Here is a 24,881-nt window from a genome sequence, read left to right on the forward strand (position 1 = left end):
AGTTGCATACACAGGTCTAAGCTAACCTAATATGGAAATTATCCATAATAAGATGGATGTTACGGTCTTTGCTTCTACTTACATTAATAACTGTCTGTTATTTTCTTAACTTCATTCCCCTCCCAGATGTGAAAACATCTTATACACTTTCAGAAAATATTAACCTTTAGCCTTAAAAAGTGTTCTGGATTTTATTGTTTACCCCTGTAGTGAGTTTGTTTCCATGAAACACAGTTACCAAATGCACAACTCTGCAAACCGTTCAACTTACACTAAACATTTATTTGCCAAAGGAAAACTTTTCATTATGCTGTGTCCTCTTATTTACTTGCTTACACAAACAAAATATTAGGATTAATCCAAAGGCCTTAATCTAGACATTTACCTATGAAAAAGTAAGAGAGAACATACCAATTCTCTCTCTCTCTCTCTCTCTATATATATATATATATATATATACACACACTATCAGCTGTGCACTTTTACACCCCACCCCCCACCTCAGCAACTCAAGATTACAACATATTAACTTAAACATGCTTTTGCCCAGCCTTTTTTGTTTACATTGTAATGCCTAAATTTCTTAAATTAAATAAAAGAAAAAAAGGGCATTTCTTACTTTAGTATCTTTATCATAACAATAGCTAAAAATAATTTACTATATAACATGCAATTTATATCATAAATTGTCCCATACAAATACTGTTAAAAAACAAAAAAATTGTTTTACTTATAGTTTCTTCCCTTTCCCTCCTTTTCTTCAGTGATCTTCCAAACATTTATGACATGAAGTTGGACATATGTGTTTCAGACCCCATATGTTTAATAAATTCTAAAAAGTCCAATCTTTCCACTTTTTCTTGTAAAGTCATATTTTACAAATTTGATTGATGCTTTATATTCTCACATTTATTCACTAATTTCAATGTTGCTGGTATTTTTCCTGTTCATCTCCATCTCCCAGTCACAAACTTGAGTTCAAGTCCAAGGTACTCCTAATTCTTCTAGTCAACTCCTGTGCTGTTTTCTGTATTTCAAGCATTTTCCTTTGAAGCATTGGGAAAAGTTTCCTTGGCAAAGTCTCTCTATAAGCTTTGTTATCAGAAAAATGAGTAGCATAATTCCCTTCTGTTTGGTGGCTTATAAACTTTCATATTTCCTCCATAGCCTGTTCTGTGTGAAATAATTACTTTGATCCCACAGGAAAAAATTATTCTGAAGACAGCTAGGTACAGCAGCTTTAAACTCACACCTGCCTCTTGACATTCCTGGACTGACTGCTGGGATAAATTTGCTTCTCTTCTGCCTGGAGTACAGTGAATAGTCATTTTTCACAAATGCTCTGCTGTCTCCAATTCTTAATACTTTGCCCTTTTGCCACAGTTTCAGCAGGATCAATTCTTCCTGCTGGTATGATTGCAGGTTTACTAATATAAGTCTTGGGTACTTTCTCGTGGTCAGGTTTGGAACACACACATGATGTGTCCTTTCAATTAACAAATCCTGCCTTGCAATACCAGTCCAGTTGCTTATTTGTGCTTTGATAAAATTAATACTGTCTAAAACTTCCAGTTTCTCTGTTACAGCAGAAAATCTCAGGTTTTCTCTGCATGCTCTGTCCTCTTACTCTACCATTTTTTGAAACAGCTCTTCTTGAGCAGTCTCATTCTCTGCCAGTCTTTTCCTTATTTTGACCTCTGATTTTAGTAGTTTTATCAGTTCATATGAATAGCCTTTTAAAGCTTCTTCCATTTTTTCCAGCTATTTGTTCACTTGAGTTGATATACTCCTTCAATGTATTGTTTGTCTTAATCAGCTCTGAATACATTAGATTTATAATTTCCTCTAGATTACTAGAAGCCATGCCTTGCACTAAAGCTGGAGCTTGAAAAGCTTTTTTGTGAACTGCTACAGGATTCTTTCATGTCAGTATTTTCTCTTTAACTTTTCCACTTGTGTTTCTTTCAGGCTGTCTATGTTTTTTCTTTGCTGGCAACCAGATAGTGTACTTATCACTCAATTTATTTTTTCACAGTGGAAGAGCTGAAATCAGGCTGTTGATCAGTGTGTAGCCATCTTGGAAGTCCATTTTCAGACAGTAGGCCATCTGCACTTATTAAATTGCGACAGTTTCGTAGTTTGTGAGACTGTACCCCTGACTGTCTCAAGCTTCACGAGATACATTGTACAAAGTTAAATGCTTTGGGCTTGGAAGATCTGTATCAGACTATCTGAGAAATAAATTAGGAGGAAAGTGCAAACACTGATAATGCACTTACATTAAATCTTGGGTTGCATCACTGAATATGTTCTGAGGCACACATTCAACAGACTTTAAGGGATACCTCTTCCTCTGAAATGATGTCTGGTTATGATTCGTGAGCCATGAGCCATGGTTGATACTAAGAGGACTATGGCACAATGGCGTCACACTATGTCTGAGGCATTAGTCTATTGCTTGCTTTCTGTGCAAATCCTGTAATTGTTATTGTAAAATGTGTTCAATGTTTGCCAACATCAGTAAAATATCAAACAAAGGAAATATTTCTGTAATGCAAAAACATGGGAAATTGGCATAATGGTTAAGGTGTTTATCTTATAGACACAAAGTGCAGGGTTTCATTCTCACATGGGGTAAGTGGCTGGGCTTAAAATGGCCCAAAAGGACAGTTAGCCTGGTACTAATCTATGAACCTATGAATATATCATGTTTGGCCACTAATGTCACTTGCATCTCATTAAGTCTTGTACATTCAATCTTTTGGCTACTAGGCTGTCTATGTTCTTACTGAGGATTTCAGAACTGAGCATATTTTAGACGCAGTCACATATGTAGTAAACAAAGTTGCATTCCTGCATTTTCATTGATCTGGATATCTATTTTAAAATATCCATTACCATATTTCATTTCACCATTAAGTTTAATACATTGCTTAACTTTTTACAGCTATATCATAGAGTGTAAAAGCTATACCTACTTGTCTACCAAGAATCCAAACAGAAAAGCTCCTAGCATCAATCCAATGAAGAAGAAGGTGACTGTTGCCTGGTTTAGTCCCTTTGAATTACACACCAAATTAAACTAGAAGAACAAACACATATTTGTCAGTCAGGTAAAAGCAAGTAGCTCAAAGAAATGTCAGTAAAACAACAACTAATATTTTAAAAGCTATAGATGATCACAGCCCTTCTTATTTGCCCACTTTGGCTAAAATTTGTCTGATAGCTATTTCAATACACAGGATGTTTTCCTACTTTTTTCACAGTATATTAAAAAATATTAAAAATATTTTAAAACATTTAAAATTATGACTTGCATGAATTGTCCATAAATTCCAAATAACGTGTTTCACTTTAATAAACTGTTAGCTAGAAAGTGTGTATATATTTATCTTGTGTTAAAAATAATCTTCTTGAAAGAATATCAAAATGTAAACATTTCTCAGTGCTGGTCATATGAACTATTGTTACTACATTTTATCATTTTTTATCTTGCATGGCTATAGTCTCCCTTGTCCTTGATGAATAGAATTGAATTACAAATGAAGTTCCCCCATGATCCAGCAAGACATTTTCAACTCCTTGGAGACTTGAAGCACAAGCACTGCTGGTAATATAGACAATTTCCTCCTAAATGTCTGCAATTTCATCTAGCTGGAGAATCAAACCCAGCACAAATATTGTCACTAATAACTACTTTCTTCTTTATTTTGTGATCACAGACATGATGGACAGATTACAGTATGTCACTGTATTTCCTCCTGACATGAATGGTCCACTTTCACAATGATGCTTGGATCTCCCAATGCATATCAGGAAGTCCCCTCTTAAATCATTTTTTTCAGAATGCTGAAAAATCCATTGCTTATTTAGGGATTTTGCACTGCGGACTGAAGTAGAGTTCTTATTTGCCATAAACCTATGTCTGCTCCTTTCTTTCTTGTTAGCCTTAGTAAACATTTCCATGACAAACATTTCTTTCTAAGCAGTATGAGTAAAATTAGAGGACCCAATCAATGGTTCAGTAAGGGGTTTAGATAATTACATAGACTCAGGTGTAATATCTTGGTTGTTATGGAAAGACTTACAGCCATTGACAGGCAAGGATGAATTTGTTCAATTTATGCTGCTATGCACAATGGTAGTCTGCAGAACAAAGCAAGTTACATCAGAGAACCAACGGCAAGCTTAACTGCAAACTCGTGAGGGTTTCTGAAGGAGATCAACAGGTTAGCTGATAAGGATAGCACTACCTACAACTTACTACCAGTCTCTAGTGCACTAATTGACCCTGTTCAGTTTATCTAGATATTTAGGAAGAATTCACTTTGTAGCAAAATCATGCTCTTTCAAGCACTACAGCTTTCTCTTTTAAAACCTGAAGATGCTAGCCTAAATTATATTCCCTTCTTTTACAAGAAGGTTATACAAAAGTAAAAGTGGATGTTTTCTTAGCTTTAACACAGGTTGGCAGTTCTGATTCATATCAGTTGTACCTTATATTCCTAAATAAATGTTCAGGCTACATCTTATATCTAACTGCATTCAGAAATACATTTTATGAGGGATTTACTTTACAGCACCAGTCATGCTCATTCAAGCATAACTGCCTTCTCTTTTGAAATCTATTTCTTGGATGATGCATTCACAAATAACTTTTCACTGTGCTTTGACATTGTCTATTCCATTCTGAAGGAAGCATGTGAATGTCTTACTGGCAGGGTCCCCACCTTGGCCTTAGTGGGAATATAGGAATACAGCAACCATGCTTCTCAATTTTGTTTCATTTAGTTATTTGGATAGCAATGATTCAATTTTCCTAGAGTTTTAATTGCCCAAAAATAGGCAAGTCATGGCACAAATTCTGCTCTGTCGTTCAGCACTGAATCTGTATCCTCTCCACATGGAGGTTTCTTCTTCACTCTACACATACAGAATCTTGGTAAGTTTACAAGTTAGTTCCAGTAGTTCACAGCTTTAGTTATCAAGTTAATTCTTACAGTTTTTATTTCTCTTTAACATCTTACTTCTCTGTGACATAACTGTACCATTCTTATATTTGGTTCACTTTTCACTCACAACTTGTTAATTTTTTTTTGAGTCACAGCAGTGTAAGTGGAAAGGGTAAGTAAAGAAATCATTAGGTGCAGCACTAATACATATTGGGTAGATTCAGAAAAAATCACTTAAATCACTTACACAACTGCATAAGAACCAAATAGTGTAGTGAAAGTAAAACAATGTGGCATGGTGCTGATTAAATATGCAGCAGGAGTCATGCTGTGTGGTGAGATCAGAGTAAGTTTCACTGGTGAAAACATAACAGATCATACATCTGTGTTGTTATGAGTTACCTGGTCTTTAAAAAAAATTACCAGTCTTGAAACAACTGTTATAAGTATTTTTCACATTCTTATTGAGTTTTTGTGACAACTCTGCACTTCTTTCTGTTATTTGTTGTATTCTGACTTAGAATTGTTTCTGTTTGTATTCTAGTTAGAGTAGAAAAAGAAATTGCCCACTTCTAGGCATTTGATTGCTGTAGAACTTTAAAGTGCGCTAGTTTACCATGGGCCAGTGGTGTTTGGTTATAGTTTTCCTGTGTTGTTATAACTTGCACTGTATAGACAGAGGGCTTGAACTTTATTCTCTATATTAATCTACTCCAGACCCAGACATTCTTAGTGGACTTAATAATCAACAGTTGCACAGATAACCCCAGGTATGTGTGAAGTGGGTCATTGCTCTTCATATATGCAATTGTATTGTTCATTTTTGACAGCACAACACTTATCAACTCCTTATCTCTTGGGTGCTACTCTCTCTTCAGTCCACAATAATAACCAAATGGAGCCATGGACTTGTCCTTTCCAAGTGCTTTTGCAGCCTTCTTGGATGAACTGGGCATCCTGAGACAAAACAGCAATTGTTTCATGTTTACTGACAGCCATGTACTACTCAAACAAACTGACACAGTATGTAAAAGATGTAGTTATATAATACTAATGGAGACAATGCTCTCACATCATTTCATTACAAGAAAACAAGCGCACACACTCAGACACACACACACACACACACACACACACACACACACACACACACACACACACACACACACACACACACACCTCAGACCAAACACATAGACCTTTATATGCTGAGGTTCACACACACACTCACACACACACACACACACACACACACACACACACACACACACACTCGCACATACACCTCAGACCAAATGCATAGACATTTATATGCTGATGTTCTTAAAATTAAACTACCTAAACCACAGACTCCTACCAAATTTAACCAAAGAAGCAAATACCCTCTATAACTTCATAAACAGACATCATAGGCATTACCCTCCATGAGACATATATCTAGACATCACACTGACTCAGTTCAAAACCCCATAAGGCAAACAATTACACAATCCAATATCCTCTTCACAGGTGACTTTATAGTGAGAAACACTGATGCACCACACACCACAATGTGCAAAGAGATGGTTATGGTCAGTTGCAGATCATGTGTCAAGATTCACCACAGCATACAAGCAATCATGTCCAGGCACTACAAATAAACATATGACATGATCATTATATAGGTAGGTGTAAGTGACTTCAGATGCACCTCTCTGGGCTATATGATGAAAGATGTGATGGAGTTCTCGGAATATGTGTCTGAGGCAGGTATGAGTACAGCCTTGAGCAGTATTCTACCATCACCAGCAATGATATCACAATACAAACAAAATGTGATTGATTTCAACAATTATCTTAGCTTCTGGTAACATTCAAAGATGGTACAGTATATATATATATATATATATATATATATATATATATATATATATATATATATATATATATATCAGCCTGGGAAGTGATGTTAGGCAGTCTTAACTGCTTTGCCAGGGATATCCTGCATCTCTTTCTCCAAGGCTTCTCTATATTGATGAAAACCTTGTCCACTCGTATAGTGCCTTTTTTAGGCAATGTCAGTCTTCTAAAACTTCCAATGTAATGAAACAGAATCTGGACAATATTAAGGAATTGCTGCTCAATGCTAGCAGCATTAACAAAAACATTCTACACCATACAAACACTTCTTACCCTGGAAAACATTGATATATGCATTGCCACAGAGACCTGGGTTAGACCAGTAAAATCACTCTGTCAGTGGGGGGCTTTAAAGCCTATCACTCAAACAGGTCCACTGAATTACACAAAGGCACTAAAAGCAGAGTGTCTCTATAGTCTTAAAAAAAATCACCTTGACTTGTTAGATAAGGTAGTGACCTAGAACTCCTCTACTTCCAGGTTTCTATAAGCAAACCCCCTTATCACATCATAGCTAACTACAGGACCTCTCCTATGCCACCCTCTGCTCATACCTCTTACGTAACCAGTATGGGATCCCTATTTATTACAGAAAGACCAGTCTCCTAGGAGACTTCAACTATCACACCATAAGCTTGGATGCTTATATGTCCTCAAACATGTAAGACAGGGATTTCTAGACTATAAAAATATAAACTCCCTGGACTAGTTAGTCTGTAGCCCAACCAGAAGAGATAAACTCCTGGACTTAGTCCTTCTTACCAATATGGGACAGTTCGACTCTCCACCAGTTATAACCTTCTCCCTGGTCAAATTGGATGACAAGTCAGTCACATTCCTTTTAAGACTGAAGCTTGAAGCATCCTCCAATACCTCTATATTCAGTGACTATGCAAAGACTAATCTACTGAAACTGATTGATGACCTGAATAAATTCAGAAGCACCTTCCACCTTGATGATCTCACTGCTTATGCAGAATCTGTTACTGCCATATTCTTTACACATATAAATACTTGCATAGATGCAGCTGTACTCTTAGAAATATACATATACAAAACCAAATTTAAAAATAAACCCCATGGAGGAAACCTTATATAAACAGACTGTATAATAAAAGAAAAACTTACTACATGGAAAAAATAAATCTAACTCAGAAGAAGTCAAAAATGTTCTTGCTGAACTAAACAAGGAACTCCAGAACCCGATTAAACAACCAAAGCCAGATATGTGATAAAACAGCCATCATAGTGAAAGTTAACCACAAAGCTATCTTTAACTATGTTAAGAATCTCGGAAGGAAGGTCCAGCACTCTACAGAGCTAATAGTAAATGATTTTTTTTGTTAGAACCCAGGAAATTAGGGTAGGCAGTTATACCTCTTCCAAAAGACCTGTCACTAACAGTTTACCCCATAGTTCAGTCCTTCAGACACTCTTGTTTGGCATTTACTTCTCGGAGGTCAAAGCTCATGTCAATAGTTTGTGGCTGATTAAGTTTACAGATGGCTGTAAACTTGTGCCATCATAAACTTCTAAGAGGACATCATGAATCCTACAAGATGGCCCTTGCAAAAGAAGCAAAAACATGGGCTAAAACTAAATTCAAAGAAAAATGTTTTAGTATCCTTCACCAAGCATGGCCACCTTTGTAACTGTCACATTAACAACATACCCCTTAACATTGATGCCATAATCAGGGATTGAGGAACCTATGTTGATATTGAATTGTCCTTTGATCACCACATGTCCACTATTTAAGGAAGTTCTTTACCAACGCATGGCTTATATGTAAAAGTATGGCATTCAGGTACAGGGATGTAATCATTCTAATGCACTTGGCAGATCAATGAATATAATGCCTGTTTCAATGTGTACCTGTCTAAACACTTGGAAAAACTAAAATAGCCACAACACTTTCTCACTAAAAAAAAATCACAATCAAGGGCTTAAATCATAAAAACTATGCAGGCCATCTCAAAGCTTTGTCCCTCTTCTCAGCATCATAGAGGCTACTAAGAGGTGACCTCTGCCTTGTGTATAGAGCCTCAACAGACCCTATTCTGTTAGACCTATTGCACATTCTCAAATCCAGTTCTAGCATAAATCTCTGATCAAGGGATCTCATTTCTGCAACATAAACAGGACATGTTGGAGGGATAGGGGTATATTTCAGATAATACACCTCCTATGGAACTGGTTTCCACTCCACATAAAGCAGAAGACTTCTCTTCTTTATTTGCATGACTGGATGTGAAAGCATGAATTCACTCCTGGGTTAGCACCAATGTCCCTCACGGAAAGGGGCAATAAGTAAATGTCCCAACATATTCTTTTTTTTGCATGCCTGTGGGTTATTCATACACAGAATATAACAGCTAAAACCTACCATGAGAATATAAGGCTAGGCTTTTTAAGATCATCACAGATCAATAGCCTAGTAGGTACCTAGGAACATATGAACCTATATCATATACTCAAACCCAGAGGAGCTAGCAATCTACTAGCAGGCAAATGCAGCTCTAACTTCACCCCATCGCTACTCCAATATTCACAGATAAACCCCATGCTCAAATCTCTCAAGAACAAGTTCTCAAGGAACTAGCTAAGGACAAGAAAGCTAGATCCATGGTGCCAGATAGCATACCAGGCTACTTATATGTTAAACTGAAACCTGACTTGTCAGACCCTAAGAGATGCTATTTAGTATTAGCCTCAAAACAGGCTTTGTGCTAAATGAATTGGGGGCAGCAACAGCCATTCCCTTGCACAGAGATGGGGCTACAAAGAACCAGAGTAATTATAGACCCATAAGCCTGTCCAGTCTCATCTGTAGGGATATGGAAAGGATCATTATGGAACTAATAAGCAGGCATATACGTAATTTACAGCCTCTTAACTTGACCCAATTTGGATTCATTAATGGCAGGTGTGGCCTACTTAATCTTGCTGACTTCTTCAAAAAAGTCCATGAGGCAATGAATGTGGGCAAATCAGTGCAAACCAAATATCTGGACCTCACAAAGGCATTCAACACCACCCCATAACCAGGCATCATAGATGAATTCTTCCAGCTAACTGTTAACTATTATACAACTCATTGGATAACAAAGTAGCTCACAAATAGAACACATGAAGTAAGGGCTGGTGGCTGTACCTTCTCCAAAAGACTTGTTTCTGGTGGCATGTACTGGGGTTCAGTCCTTGGGCCACTCCTCTTTGACATTTACTTTTTGAAGATCAAATTTAATGTTAAAGATTTGTGGCTGAGCAAGACTGCAAATAACCACAAACTTGTTGCCATCATAAACTCCCTAGAGGACATCAAGATCCCACAAGTAGGCCTGTCCCAAACAACTAGCTGGTGTCAAAACCACGGAATCAAACTAAATGCCAAGGAATACACAATCATATCCTTTGGTAAGCATGACTCCTTTTGTGACAACACTCCTCTGAAAATTGATCCCATAGTTAGAGATGTGGGAACCTATGTTGACAATGAACTGTCCTTTGATTGCCACATATCTACTATTGTAAGGAAATTATTTTTCATCGCACAACTGATATGTAAAGATATGGCACCCAGATCCAGGGACATAACTGTTAAACTGTAATTGATGTTCACATGGCCAATCAATGAGTATAATGCCCCTTTTGGTATGTCACAGGTGAAATGGCAATGCTTCCCGACTCAAAATCAAGGCCTAAATAAAAAAAAAATATGCACGTTTTTATTCTTGGTATCATACAGACTATTGAGAGATGACCTCTGCCTCACATACAGAGCTTCAACATATCTTATTCTGTTAGATCAATTACACATTCACAAGTCTAGTAATGTTATAAACACTGGCTCAACAGACCTCAATCTCTTTTTCAAAATTTGCTGAGCATGCTGGAGCATAGGTATGTATCATAGAGAATACTGCTTCTGTGGAACCTTCTTCCACTTCACATAAAACAGAATACACTGTCCATCAGGGATATTGGGAACATGTTATTATCCCAAAATACACTTATTCAGCACACCTTTGGATAGTCATATTACAAAATATAAGTGCTAATAATTACCATGGGATTGCAGGGGCAGGTGACATAAGATTCTTACAGATCAATAGCTTAATAAGTACCAATGAACCTACAAGCCTATGTAATGGCCAGGTCAGCAACACAGCAGTCGTGTGAGTCCATAAACCCAGTTTAATGTATAAAGCATGTAGGAGTAGATGCGAGTTCACATGTACAATAATACACCATTAAAAGTACAGCTGATAATCCAGCTAATGGCTATACAGCAGGCTCCTTACAGTTTTCATATTATAAACTGGAAAAAAATGGGTATGTAGGTCAGGCAGAATGAAGGAACAGCAAGCAGAAGAACACAGAAAAGGACAAGTAAAAAGGAAGACTGGCATGGGGATATGAAAGCTAGGGGATTTTTTTTGAAGAAGTGTCCATTTTTTATATTTTCAAGAAAGGAAGAGGTGAACATAGCATAGGATAGGAACAGGTAAGAAAGAGCAAAAAGGTGTGGCAGTAGATGCAGATAAACACAAAAGACAAAGACCAACAGGGGAGGTGCTGACAGAAATGGTGAGGAAACACATAGGAAAGACAAAGACAGACAGACACACAGGAGAAGGACAGCTGGTTATGAGGAGGATTGGAAAATGAACTAAGGAGGTTGTTGACACACAAGGAAAAGGAATACCTGGGTGAGGTATATGATAATGTGCCAGCTGAATGCCACACTGCACTGAGCCACATCCAACCTAAGGTCAGTCACCTCCATGACTACTCTCATGACTAGTTAGGAACAAGCAGCTGTATGACAGTTGTATAATGACATGTTTCCAGACTGTCAGTGTGGTTTCCCAGCTGCTGGTTCACTAAGGTAATCAACGGACCTTCTACCATTGCTGGACGACACACCAGGAACCACTAGTGACAACCCTCCCATGGAGTTGACTACATCCACTTCCAGAGACATATCACCAGAAAGCAAAAGGAAGTCATTCAAGTTACTCACTGCTAGATGACCTGCATCATCCTGCAAGAAGGTCTGTCCAAGATACTACTGGGAAACCAGCAGGTAATAGCAAGGCAGGTGCACGTTATGTTGGTCACTACAGGACTTCATCCACTGATGTAGGTGACACTTCTTAAAGCATGAATGAAAAATGAGAGAAACAAAACAACAAAGAATGAAAAAAGACAGTGGTAAAGAGAGAACCATAGCAGCAAAAGCAGTTATCAGTAGTACATTCTACTCTGGGTAGGAGTACAGTACCTAGAGAGGTAAAATGTTGTGAAGTATGTAATGACAAACAAAAAAACAATATAGAGGCCAGACAGGAAAGGTGTTACAGCAGTATGTATGCCATAAGGGGCAAGACACAGTGCCACATAATTAGACTTGCAAAGTGGAGAGCATTAAAAAATGTATGAATTGGAAACAATGTGACTGCAAGGGACAAGGAAGTTGAGCTAAGCAACCCCCAGAGCTTCAAGTGGTCTTCACATAGGAGCTTACCATAATATGGCAGACATGGCCTACCAGCTGTGCCCTGTATTGACCCATGGAGGTCATTGCCATGTATACACCAGCATATATGACTAAAAGTAATACAGGTACTTATGTATTATCACAACCAGATTCCAAACAACTTGATAATACATAACTGCTGATAGCAGCTTACTATGTGCAGATGAGAAATATTTACAATTCGTTGTACTTTTTTTTTTTTTTTTTTACATTACTTTGGACTTTCTCCACACTTCTTGTCTAACAGGTTGACTTACATATCAACGCAACCAGGAGCTGTATAGGTCAAAGTGTATGTGTGTTGGGGGGACCCACGCATCTACTCAAAAAAGGGTCTATATTATAATAGCGAAACTCCCTTTAACCGAACACGAAAACACCGACACGTATTGCGCGAAATGCGAATATGCCAAACGTACTAAACCGCAAAATACAAAAAGTTAAATCCCCATAGTCGGCCAACTCCACCTCCCACTACATACTGCCTACCCAAACAAAATAAATAAACCACATACATACAATAACTAAAACCCTATTTCTAACCCTAAAGTAAAAAAACAAAACCCTATGTCTAAACCCTACACTAAACCTTACATACATTACTATCTATGCACTTACCTTAACCCGCACCCTAACCCTAAGGTCCGTAACTATCGCACACTTACCCTACAGCGATATACCAAAACAAAACAATTAATCCACACACATACATTTAACAAAACTCTAATTCTAACCTTACACTAAACCTTACATACACTACCTATCTATGCACTTACCTTAACCCGCACCCTAACCCTAAGATCCATAATTATCGCACACTTACCTTACGAAGCTGTACCGCATATGGGCCAACCATGACACTTCGACTTTTTGGTTTTCGCGGCTTAGTACGTTCAACATAATCGCGTTTCGCGCAATATGTGTCAGTGTTTTCGCATTTGCTTAAAAGGATTTTCGGTATTATAATATAGACCCCTCAAAAAATAAAGGTTCACAATAAATGAATTAACAAGTTTTGAAAAGTATAAAACCATCTCAGGGTAATGATGCAATATAAAAATGCATTGTTTGGAACCATAACCAAAGAAAGCTGTTAGACAAAAGAAGAAATTGGAAACCATTCAAAATGAAGGATCTAGACATGGGGAGGGATGTCCCTTAAACTGCGAACAGTTGCAGAACTTTTCAACACGACATCTACAGACCATATAATCAATACCTAGCCTGTAAGTTTGGATGGGATTTTTTTATTTTTTGATTGAACAAACATTGTAGATTCACAAGAATCTGCATAGTTATGTATAATTCGTTTCAAATTAAAATGCTTACACAACACATTTCACAAAGTTTTTTTATGACTGATAAAGACATTCAACCATAACCTAAATTCTGCAATGAACTGATGCTAAACCATGGCATAAACTACGTCTGTTTTACCAGTTTTCTGGCATTTTCAGTTATTATTTTCTGCCTTTGTTTCCATTATGGCAGCATTGCAACCTGGTTGGGATAATACATAAGTACCTTAATACACATGGAATTCTATAAACAGGTGGTCATGATGCACAAGACAGCCACCATGAGTCATCACATGGCAAACTGTGAGGCACATGCCCATGCATGTCAGGTAAAACAGGCACAGATAGAGAAGACTGAATAGCCATTGAAAGGCATGGCAGACTGAACAGGGTACTGTGTATTAATGGCAGTGGGCATGACATTGAATGAGCCCAACCAAGCCTGTCCAAAATAGACAATGGCACCTAGGATAGTGGTAGGATACTTCAATGCTATTCTGGTCTGCATCACCATGCCACTGGTGGGACTTCTTGGCAATTTAACATACACGACAGGGTATATGACAGATACTGCTAAACAAAGTTGTGAGCAATAGCTAATGTAATTAAGAGCAGTGCAAACATGGACAATTTAGCAAGTGTTTAACAAATATGCAGCTATAACATCAGTGCCATGGATGTACCCTGATGCCTGAATAGTCCTGCTTGCCACATCTAGCATATCAAGCAATTGTCCTCTATTTAACTAGTTGGTAGAAAAAAGAAAACAAAAGGAAATCTGTCTATGAACCTCAAGAACCTCATATAGCTGAACAAGATTGACTACTTGGGTCCACTTCAGATGGTTGAACTTTTAAAAGCTTGACTTTCATATGGCCGAGACCATATGACTGAACTTTTAAAAGCTCAAATGGTCTGAATGGGGAGCTCCATAGAGCACAGTATGGGAAGATTTCCCTTTACTGCAATGTAGTGTGATCTTGGAGTTGGTATATTTAAATAGCGGGGGATGTGGGAGGTGCAAGGGGGCTTGCCCGCCTGCTAGCACTGTTTAGTTTTTTTTTTTTTTTTTTTTTTTTTTTTTTTTTTTTCACATTTTCGGACATTCAAATGTTCAATCATATGGTCTCGACCATATGAAAGTTGAACATTTGGATGTTCAATTATATGAAGTAGACACACCTACCTATGTACAAGCAAATGCCATTCACCATTAAATTCTACACTCTGGCTCCCTCACATCCACCTCCACTTCCCATTGGCTAATAAAGTTACAGCTGCATCTCTTTAAGACATTGAATCAATAATGGTACTGCCTGCCACAGCCAGTGATGCCTGTGTCATCACTCATCACCTTGACAATGCAGTGCTAGGCATCAACCTTGTAGTGGGGTCTCTCACAGAAATCAGCCAGCAGGCAACTTGAGTGAAGATTTTAGTCTCTTTCCTGCACCATGTGGGATCCCTATCAGACTCAGACTGATTAGAAGCCACAGCCTCCTCACAGGTTGCAGCTGAGAGGATAAAAGGTACAGTTTCATGTTGATGCATGTTACTAGTGTCATGTGACATACATCAATGTACAGAGAGCAATATGACAAAGTCCAATGTCATCATATAGATGCACATCACCAACCATGGTGCCGATAGGGAAGATGTATTGGACTGAAGGTATTATATCAGAGCAACACACTTTGCTGGCCATAGCTGTTGCAGAGTACTCTGGGATCCAAGAAGTGGATTAAGAAGCCTGTCACCCTGTCAAGGGAACAGATCTAGCTTCTCATACACAGACCACTTTGCAGCCTTCAATGCATGTGTGCAGGTTGACACTGCTCTTATTACTCAGTCTAGGGTCGGGACTCATTGCATTAATAATGTGAGCCAGAGACACAGGCTTCAGTAACATAATTGCTATGAGCCTGAACACTGTGTGGTATAATCAGCCTCTGCTATTGCAGTGCTCATTGCACTATTCTGTTTCTTAGACACAGAGAGTGGAACATGATTAAGATATTTTGTGTAGTTTATAGCAGGAAGGACTAATCTATATCTGCTGTACTAAGGGTACACAGGTCAGTGGGAGGCGGAAATAGTGAATGGATAACTGTAAGAACTGTTTTTTTTGTTAAAGGGGGAGAGGTTTGCTCAACAGCTGCCTGCTGATAAGTGACTGGGGAGCACAGGAAAAGGCTGTAATGGATATAAGCAATAAATGACTATGTTCATTAGAACATGGTAGGCATGGCACTTTATGATGGTAAAGCCACCACATTGACTGTGTAACCACTACAGATGGTGCTATGCATATATTAACCTTGCTCATTCACCACAGCTGGATGTCTACATATTCAGATAGATACTTGGCAACTGAAAAAGGAGCCATGAGAATCTTTATAGGCAGAGACTGTTGTAATTCTGCAGGACCACCATGAACATGGATGGGGGATACTGAACACAGTCAAGAGTGACTGGGCATTCCATGGCAAGAGTGACTGGGCATTCCATAGCAAGGGTGACTGGGCATTCCATGAATGAATTTGGAATGAGGCAGTGGCAGATATTAATGCAGTCAATGGCATCAACAAAGCAGCCCATCAGTTCTGTCACAAAGTCATTAAAATAATCTTTAATGCCCACCACAACGTCCACACCATTTCACAGGAGAAGAGGGGTCCAAACGGAGAAATGATAAAATTAGCAAGTAAAGGAGAGTAGTATTGATGGAACTGAATTCATCATCAAGTCTTGGTGAGTACCTTCGTGAGGTGAACCCTGTTTTTGCAAAATCTTACCAAGACAACACTGACATATAAATTGTATTTTAAATAGCATATTCCATGGACAGAAGTAGTTTAAAAACAAAAAAGTGCGCTGGGTGCACAAGTCCCAGATTTAAAAAGTGCCCAATCCTGGTAGGTGCATTGGTGCCAGGAATGGGAAAATGACAGTGTAGAATCCTCAAGACATGGAAACATCCCAACAATGGGGTTACACCAGGCTCAGGGGGAGGATGGCCCCCGCCTATTGTAGAAGACAGTAGTACACAAAAAACACAAAAATTAACAGGTCAGAAAAAGAGTCATAACAATGTTAGAGTGGACTATTGAGGACAAGACACAAAGTATATATTGTTACTATTATGCAAGAAGCCCAGAATGTCCATATAGAATATATACAAAATGATTAAATTAGAGGAAAGAAAAATACTTGCATAAGATAAACAGTTAAAAGCTTCAAATGCAAACTTGTGTTCACTAGTACAACAGATTCATGAAAAAACATTGTATAGACAAAGAAATCTTGGGCCATTTGGAAAAAGAAGTAACTAAGATTTTTTGAAAGCTATAAAAAAGAACCATAGACACAGGAAAGAAAGAGAGATCTGGTATGGTGCAACATTTATGCAAAGAAAAAAGCCAAACTAATCAATACAAAGAAAGCAGCTCCAATGATATTTGAAGAGAAATACAGGCAAAGGCATCCAGATAAGGAAAATTTCACTAGTCAAAAAAATAAGGTTCACTTCCTGTTCTCGCGCTATTGAGATGAGGGAAAGCATGGCAATACAACAAGCTGACCAAGAACGTGTAAATTCTAGTGTTCCTACTCTCCAAGTTGCATCCTTTGCTTCTATAGTGAATGGGAATACATCTACATCGAATATGGATAAAAATTCGAAGTCAGAAGAACAAAGGAATGCAAACAATATAGGTAAGACTCCAATAGACACTTCACAAGCAAATGCTACAGATACTAGTGTTTTTTAGAGAATTTGAAAGTGGGAGAATTCACTTTGAAAGCAGCTCTTCCATTCTGAGCTCAAGCCAAAAGCAATCCCAGTATGGGAAAGACAGCAAGGGAAAATCAAATGGACAGAACTGCACACTTTTCAAAGAAAAGGAGGATGTAAAAAATGATCTTATTGTTAACATTTCTTCCTTTACTCTAACTAATGAACAAAACAGTTTGCTTAATAAGGGTTTGTCTTTTATACCTGCCAAGAAGGCAGATTTAACTGAAATGCTAACAGACTTGAAACTGCTTGGTAGGAATTTATCAATAAAATGCATGTTTCGCAATAATGAAAATGTCAATGTAAATATATACAAGAAACCTAGCACTTTTGTACCCCCCACCCCTCCAGGCATACAAAGATTTTTAGATATCTGTGAAAATGCTTTTAATGAAGCTTATACTCCTGGTACGCAAGGCTGCACCTTTCATAATTTAAATACAGAAGAATATAGGGCTCTACATGAATTGCAGGATTTACATTCTCTTATTATTAAACAAGCAGATAAAGGTGGTAAAATTGTATTAATGGACAAAGATTTATATGTTAACCAGATGAAGGTTTTGCTATTAGATACTTGTACCTATCAAATGCTGACAAAAACAGCTGTAATTGCTATCACTGATAAGTGTCTTTTTTAGTGTTTGATTTACTGATTACAGGATTAATTGATGAATCCTTATTTAATTATTTTTCAGTACAAAAACCTCTAGTTCCTAGGATCTATCAACTCCCTAAAATCCAGAAACATCCCACGGTTCCTCCTTTACACCCCATCGTATCAGGAGCAGGATGGTGCACTGAGCCTCTATCTATTTATATAGAAGGCATTTTACATGAGTTCTTGGATAGTTGTTATACAGTTCTTAGAGACACAAAAATGTTTTTACAGTGGTTGCAAAATAGAATGGAAACCATTGATAATGATGAAGAATTTGTATTCCTTACCATGGACATTGAATCTCTTTTTACTAGTATTCTAAATGTATGGGGTATTGATAGAATAAGAGAATTCCTCGATATGAATAAAAAGCTGACTACTAATAAGATTATGCTAGTCTGTGCACTATTGGAGATTATACTTGAAAATAATATTGTAGCTTTTCAGGATCAATTTTTTCTACAGAAGATTGGCATGGCTATGGGCACTTTGTGTGCAAATAGCTACGCCAATCTATTACTAGTACGATGGGAAGAACAATATGTTTTGTCAGATGTTAACCCATTTTTTGGCTACATTCTCTGGTACGTCCGTTTCGTGGATGATGTTTTTGTCTTGTGGAAAGGGCATGGTGAAAATATCAGTAATTTCATTGATTACCTGCATAGTACTACAGAATTTTTGAAGTTTACTTTTACTTTTTCTGATAAATGTGTTGATTTCTTGGATGTGAGTGTCGCCCTTACTGATTTAAAGAAGATAAGAACCAGTATTTATCACAAACCTACAAGAACCAATGCCTGTCTGCACAGGTCAAGCATGCACCCGAGACACATACCTAGAAATGTCCTCAAAGGACAAGTCTATAGAACCCTACGCCTACATAATAATGATGAAGAGGCAGTAGTTGCTTTAAATAAGTTACAAGACGAATTTCAAACAAGAGGCTATTCTAGCTCAGAAATCACTAGAGTGATAGCAGATGCATGGAAATTGAGATCTACAAGATGTAAACCATACATGAGCTCTTATAGTGCTGATACAAGTATACCTTATGATACAAGTATTGATAGAAATAAGTTTAGAATAGTTTTTAGATTTGCAAGTGACATCAATAAGTATACGGAAATTATTAAAAAGAATTGGCACCTATTACATGAAATACCAGGTCTGGTTTCCACAGTTGGTGACACCCCAAACTTCAGTTTTAGAAGTAATGTGTCTTTAAAGCAGCAGCTCTGTAATAGAGAATATCAGTCTTTTAGAAAAAATCTTTCAAACAGACAGGGCACCTTCCTGTGCAGGAATTGTGCTGCTTGTCAGCATGTCTACACTAAAAATGAGTACATTCATCCTGTGAAATGTTTTAAACTTTATACAAAGAATTATTATGATTGTAAAAGTGTCGATGTTGTTTATTTTTGTTTTTGCCAAGCAAGCCATGCCTATTATGTAGGCAAAACAAATAGGAGCTTTAAAGAAGGAATGTTAGAACATATAAGGGACATACGGAACCAGAAGCAATCAAATGCTCTAGCTAATCATGTCCTGAATACAGACAGTAGCCATTGTTTTAAATTTTAATCTTACAACAAATAGTAAGGACAAACAGAGGTGGTGACATAGAAAACCACACTGAAGAATTAGAACAACAATGGATCACTAAATTACAAGCAGATAGATATCCTGGTTCGAATGGCTGCACCTCATTAGTTCCTTACCTTAAGGCCAGGCGCCTTAAACACTAAAACATGAGTTTTTTTATATATATATATATATATATATATATATTTTTTCATTGTACTATTATGGTTATATGTGTGTGTATATGTGTATGTGTATATATATATATATATATATATATATATATATATATATATATATATATATATAATATTTTAATAACCATCGGGGATGACACCCCCCCTTTTTTTAAGTATTAATATTTTTTTAAATATTATTGTTTTTAAATATTATTGTTTTTAAATATTATTGTGTATAAATACACACCTTTCTATATATTTTATGCATTTTTCTTATGGATATTGATATATGTTCTTATGTTAGTGAAGTAATATCTCTTTAAATTGTGATGTCATACTAATTGTCCTAGTATTTAACCAAGCATCAGTTGTAGTGATGTGGTCTGATGAAGCAACATTAAGTTGTGAAAGTGCTTACCGTTTGTCTTCTGCAATAAAGTACAGTGACTGATTTCCAGTGTGTAACTTTGGTGCCTTAATTTACTTTTGCTGTTGTGTGTTTTGGGCACCTCAGTGCAACTGCAGCCATTTGGTTTTTGCATCTTCTGTCTCAGAATCAGCTGATCTGCAGCTGATGTCATCAGAATGTTGACAGTTGCTCTGTGTTACTGCCAGCAGCTGAAAGACAGGAAGGAACTTTAGTTTTTGTTGCCAGATGCAGCTGTTAGTTGTTCAAAGTTATACTGTGCAGTGGATACTCAAAAGGACTCACCAAAAACTGTAAGCCTGCCTTTGCTCTGTTGTAATAGTTTAGTTTAGATCAGGGACAGTATTCTTCAGTCAGATAGGAAAATTATAACTAATCAGTTTGTGTTTTTCTAAATATTGGATTTCTATCCTTCAGTATTGAATTAATTTTCCTAGTGACTGAGTTCTGTTTGTTTATTGCAAACTAATGTTTTACATTTTTTAATCATTTTGATCATTATTAAATATTTTTTTAACTTACATTGTGGCTGGTCAATCAGTGTTCTCTTTAGTGATTTGAGAGTGCTTATACCTGCTTTAATAATTCCGGGGGTCACTCTGAAAGCCTGGCTGCCAGGAGTGGCCCTAGGTCAACTGGTGCCCTAGGCAAAAGGGCTCCACGGCGCCCCCCAACTCATTACCTGGTGCCCCCATCCTGGTCTACCTACACCAAATAAATACTGGAAAAGTGCCCCTGCTAGACCAGTGCCCTAGGCGGCCGCCTAGTTGGCTTATGCCTAAGGCCGGCCATGCTGGCTGCTTCAGGTCATTTTCTATCATTTATTTTAATATAACTGGACATGTAAATGCTCTGGTTGGTGGCAATGTGTTACTTCATTATTTTGGGGAAGGAACACAGCTGGAAATTTGTGTCAGGCTTTCCCAGAAGTGTTTGGATGTGTGAGATGTAATTTATTTAAGAGTGAGTATATCAGAGGTCTTAAACTAGGATACACTGTTCTTAAGTGTTTAATAAGGAGTTACATTTGGGGTTGACAGAAGTATACAGTCCAGTCCCAGGTTATAAAGCATGTTTCTGCTGTGCTCTTAGGGGAAAATTGTGAAATATTACTCCTGTTTAAGTGCCTGTCTCCTATTGAAGTCAGTAGTGAGGATTAAAACTCCATGGTTACTGACCCAGGATAGTAAAGGACGTCACATTATTTGGTGGCAGTCTGGTGGGGTATTATCCGGATGTCACAAATATCATAAAAGGGGAACATAGAACAGAAGATTAGTAAAGGAGACGTTAAACAAACAGAAGTTGAAGTTATGGAATAGCTGTGAAGTGAAAAATTTAGTGTAGAAAGTCTAACACAGGTTATGTCACAGCATGATGGAACAATGAGTCTCCAAAGTAAGGAGAAACAGGAGGAGCAGGACACATCTGAAGAAGAAATGTGGACATGGGAAAGAAAAAGAGATTTAATATGGTGCAATGTTTATGCAAAGAAGAAAGCAAAACTAATCTATACAAACAAAGCAGCACCAAAGATATTTGAAGAGATATACAGGCAAAGGCATCCAGATATGGAAAATGTTACAATACAAAAAATAAGACAACAAAGGGGGAAAGTAGAAAAGCAGATTAGTAATCAAGAAGTTAAAGGAATAGAAACTGAACTTATGGATTACCTGCAAAGTGAAGGATTTAGTGTATCAAATCCAACTCTAGTAAAATCACAGCATAATAGAATATTGTCTCCCACATTAAGGAGAAAACAGTGGAACAGGAAGCATCCGATCAGTTGCCATATGAAGATAGCGTGGACCATTCAGTAGGAAACCAGAAGAAAAGTTCAGTCAGAGTTGTCCAGCAAGGAAGGAGGAGGAAATGGTGGCAACTCTTATGCAGTCAGTGTTATGGAGTGATAGGCCAGTGAGTTCCCATAAGGATGACACAGGATGAAGCTGAGGAGAATGTCACACATACATGTTTTGGAACTTTCTGTAGAATGACTGCAGGAAACAGATAACAAAGAGTGTGTTCTTAGTTTAGAATAAAATTATTTAAGGGAAGAATTGCTTGATTTAATAGAGATGGATAATCACATAAAGATCAATGAAAGAAATAGATTTCAGAAAGCCAATAAGGCTCAAAACATTAGAAGTCTGTTAAAACAAATGAACACAGTAATCAAGGTTATTCACATAATTGTATGTGATATAACAAAATAAATAAGATATATTACTGTGCAACTAAATTAATAAAGGATAAATTCTTACTAAAAACATAGGGCAATAAGGAAAAGAAAGGGAAGAATTCAAATGCCATCATGGAAATATCAAACAGAGAAAACTATAAAGCAGTTTAGACAAGAAGTGTTACGGTTAGAAAAAGAACAGAAGAGGGAAAAGAACAACAAAAATACTTAGAAAGATACAAAAAAGAAATCAGAAATATTTTGCAATGTTAAACATATCAGCTTTTATACATTTAGAAGTAGGTGTGGAAAATATATGCATTGTTTAATTTTAAACCAGCCTGTTCCAGGCAAATATAAACAGGACTGTACAAGTGCATTTAAGAAAAGCAAGTACTCATCCCTACACACTACTACTGATTAGATCAAACTAAATCCTAGTTAAGGAAAACACTACCTATCTATTTGCAACATACATTCCAAAATCAGGTATTAAGAAAAGCATAACATACATATAAAAAACTGATTTTTAACTGAAATTGTTTTTGGATAACTAATGCAATAAAGCCTTCATCAGGTCTGTGACAAGAGCTAAAATCATATACATAGGTAAGAAAAGGCTTGTTGGTTTAAAACACCTGGGTTACCACCCTGTGAGGTAACTTGTGATTGCCCTTTGCTAAATGCAGGAGAAGAGGGAACCAATGCTGTCTTGGCCAAAGGGGAGTCACCAACAAGATTTTTAGGGTGTCTTGCTAAATTTTGAACAGGACTTTTGGAATGAGCAGAAAGGGAGGGAATACATACATACACATCCAAGATAAAGCAAGAGTGTCCACATTCCAAACCAGAAGGTGTGGAACTCTGGCACAGGATTTTGGAAGTTGTCTGTTCTTGGGGAAGGCAAAAAGATCTACATGAGCTATACCCCACTGGTGTACAAAGTCCAGAAACACATCCCTTCATTGGACTGTGTTAGGGATTGCTCATGATATCTGCCACAGAATTTTGGTTGGACAGGATGTACACTGCCTAAACAGTCATCTAGTATTGGATTGCCAGCTCCCAAGCGTGGAGTGCCAGCCTGCACAGTAGGTAGGATTTGCCCCCCCCCCACACTTGTTCACATACCTGAAGACTGTCATATTGTCTGTGGACAGCTTTAAACGTCCTGAGAGGAAGAGATGATGAAAGGTCTGAATGGCTAGCAGCAGTGCCCACATCTCCCTTACACTGATGTGTTCCCTTTGTTGAGAGGGGGACCATACCCCTTGTGCTTTCAAATTTCCAAAAGCTGCCCCCCCCCCCCAGCCCACATCTGAGGCATCTGTAAACAGCTCTTGGACTGGTGGAAAGAGGATGCAAGGGGAGTCCTGGGTTGAGTGACACTTGTTCGATCCACCACTGTAGTTCCTTCTTTAGACAGGGAATGAGAGGAACTGCAAACTCCAGAGGATATGAATGCTACAGCCAAACTGACTTTAGGAACCACTGGAGTTTAAGTTTGGCCAGAGGTAGCATAGGAATGGTGGATGCCATGAAGCCCAAAAGCCTGAGGACATCTCTGGCTGAAATGTAGTGCAGAGGCAGAAGGCTTTGGATGTGGGAAAAAAGATCCTGTGCTTTCTGAAGAGGAAGAGACACCCTGTTGAAGTCTGTTTGTATCCTGAACCCCAGGAAGATGTGTGATCCTGAGAGGGGGTGAGAATGGATTTTTTTGGTTTATGGTGAATCCCAGACTTTGTAGAAAGGAAATGGCAAAGCTGATGTTTTGCTCCAAGATCACTGAGGAGGTTGCCAGAAACAGGAGATTATCCAGATAAGGGAAAACTTGGATGCCCTGAAGCCTGCAGTAGGCAATCACAAGAGCTAGACATTTTGTAAATATCCTTGGCAATAGAGAGTCCAAAGGGCAAGGCAGAGAACTGAAAATGCCAGGAAGCCACGGAGCAACATAAAATCTCCTGCAATTGGGGTGGATGAGAATGCGTAGGTATGCATCTTTGACATCCAAAGAAGCCAAGAAGGCTTGTGATAGAATAAGGGGAAATAAGGTCTGAAGAGTTAACATATGGAAGCTAGGTACCTTCAGGAAGGTGTTGAGATGAGAAAGGTCCAGAATGAGTCTTCAAGGACCATCCTTTCTGGGCACTAGGAACATTTTGGAGTAAAAACCTATTCATTTTTAGTCTTAAGGAACCTTCTGAATGGTCCCTTGTCTCCACAGGTCTAGCAGTATCTCTAGAAAGGAAGGTAGTTGATCCCTTGCTGGTTGGGGGATACCCCTGAAGTAAGGCAGGGAGTCCCATACCAGAAAGTATCCTTTTTAAATGATAGAGAGAACCCAGGAGTTTTGAG

At 37.8% G+C, this 24,881-nt stretch overlaps 1 protein-coding gene across 1 annotated transcript in view; it reads right to left on the minus strand.

Moving 5' to 3' along the window:
- LOC122792613 (solute carrier family 22 member 7-like) overlaps positions 1–24,881 on the minus strand; it is a 588,108-nt gene that overhangs the window by 481,040 nt on the left and 82,187 nt on the right. The window contains exon 2 of the mRNA XM_044060277.1: positions 2,979–3,082. Coding sequence (XP_043916212.1) covers positions 2,979–3,082 — 104 coding nt within the window. The remainder of the gene's footprint in view (positions 1–2,978; positions 3,083–24,881) is intronic.

This window comes from Protopterus annectens, chromosome 1.part0 (genome assembly GCF_019279795.1).
Source record: "Protopterus annectens isolate FY-2018-M chromosome 1.part0, PAN1.0, whole genome shotgun sequence".
In the NCBI taxonomy this organism is placed as follows: Eukaryota; Metazoa; Chordata; order Ceratodontiformes; family Protopteridae; genus Protopterus; species Protopterus annectens.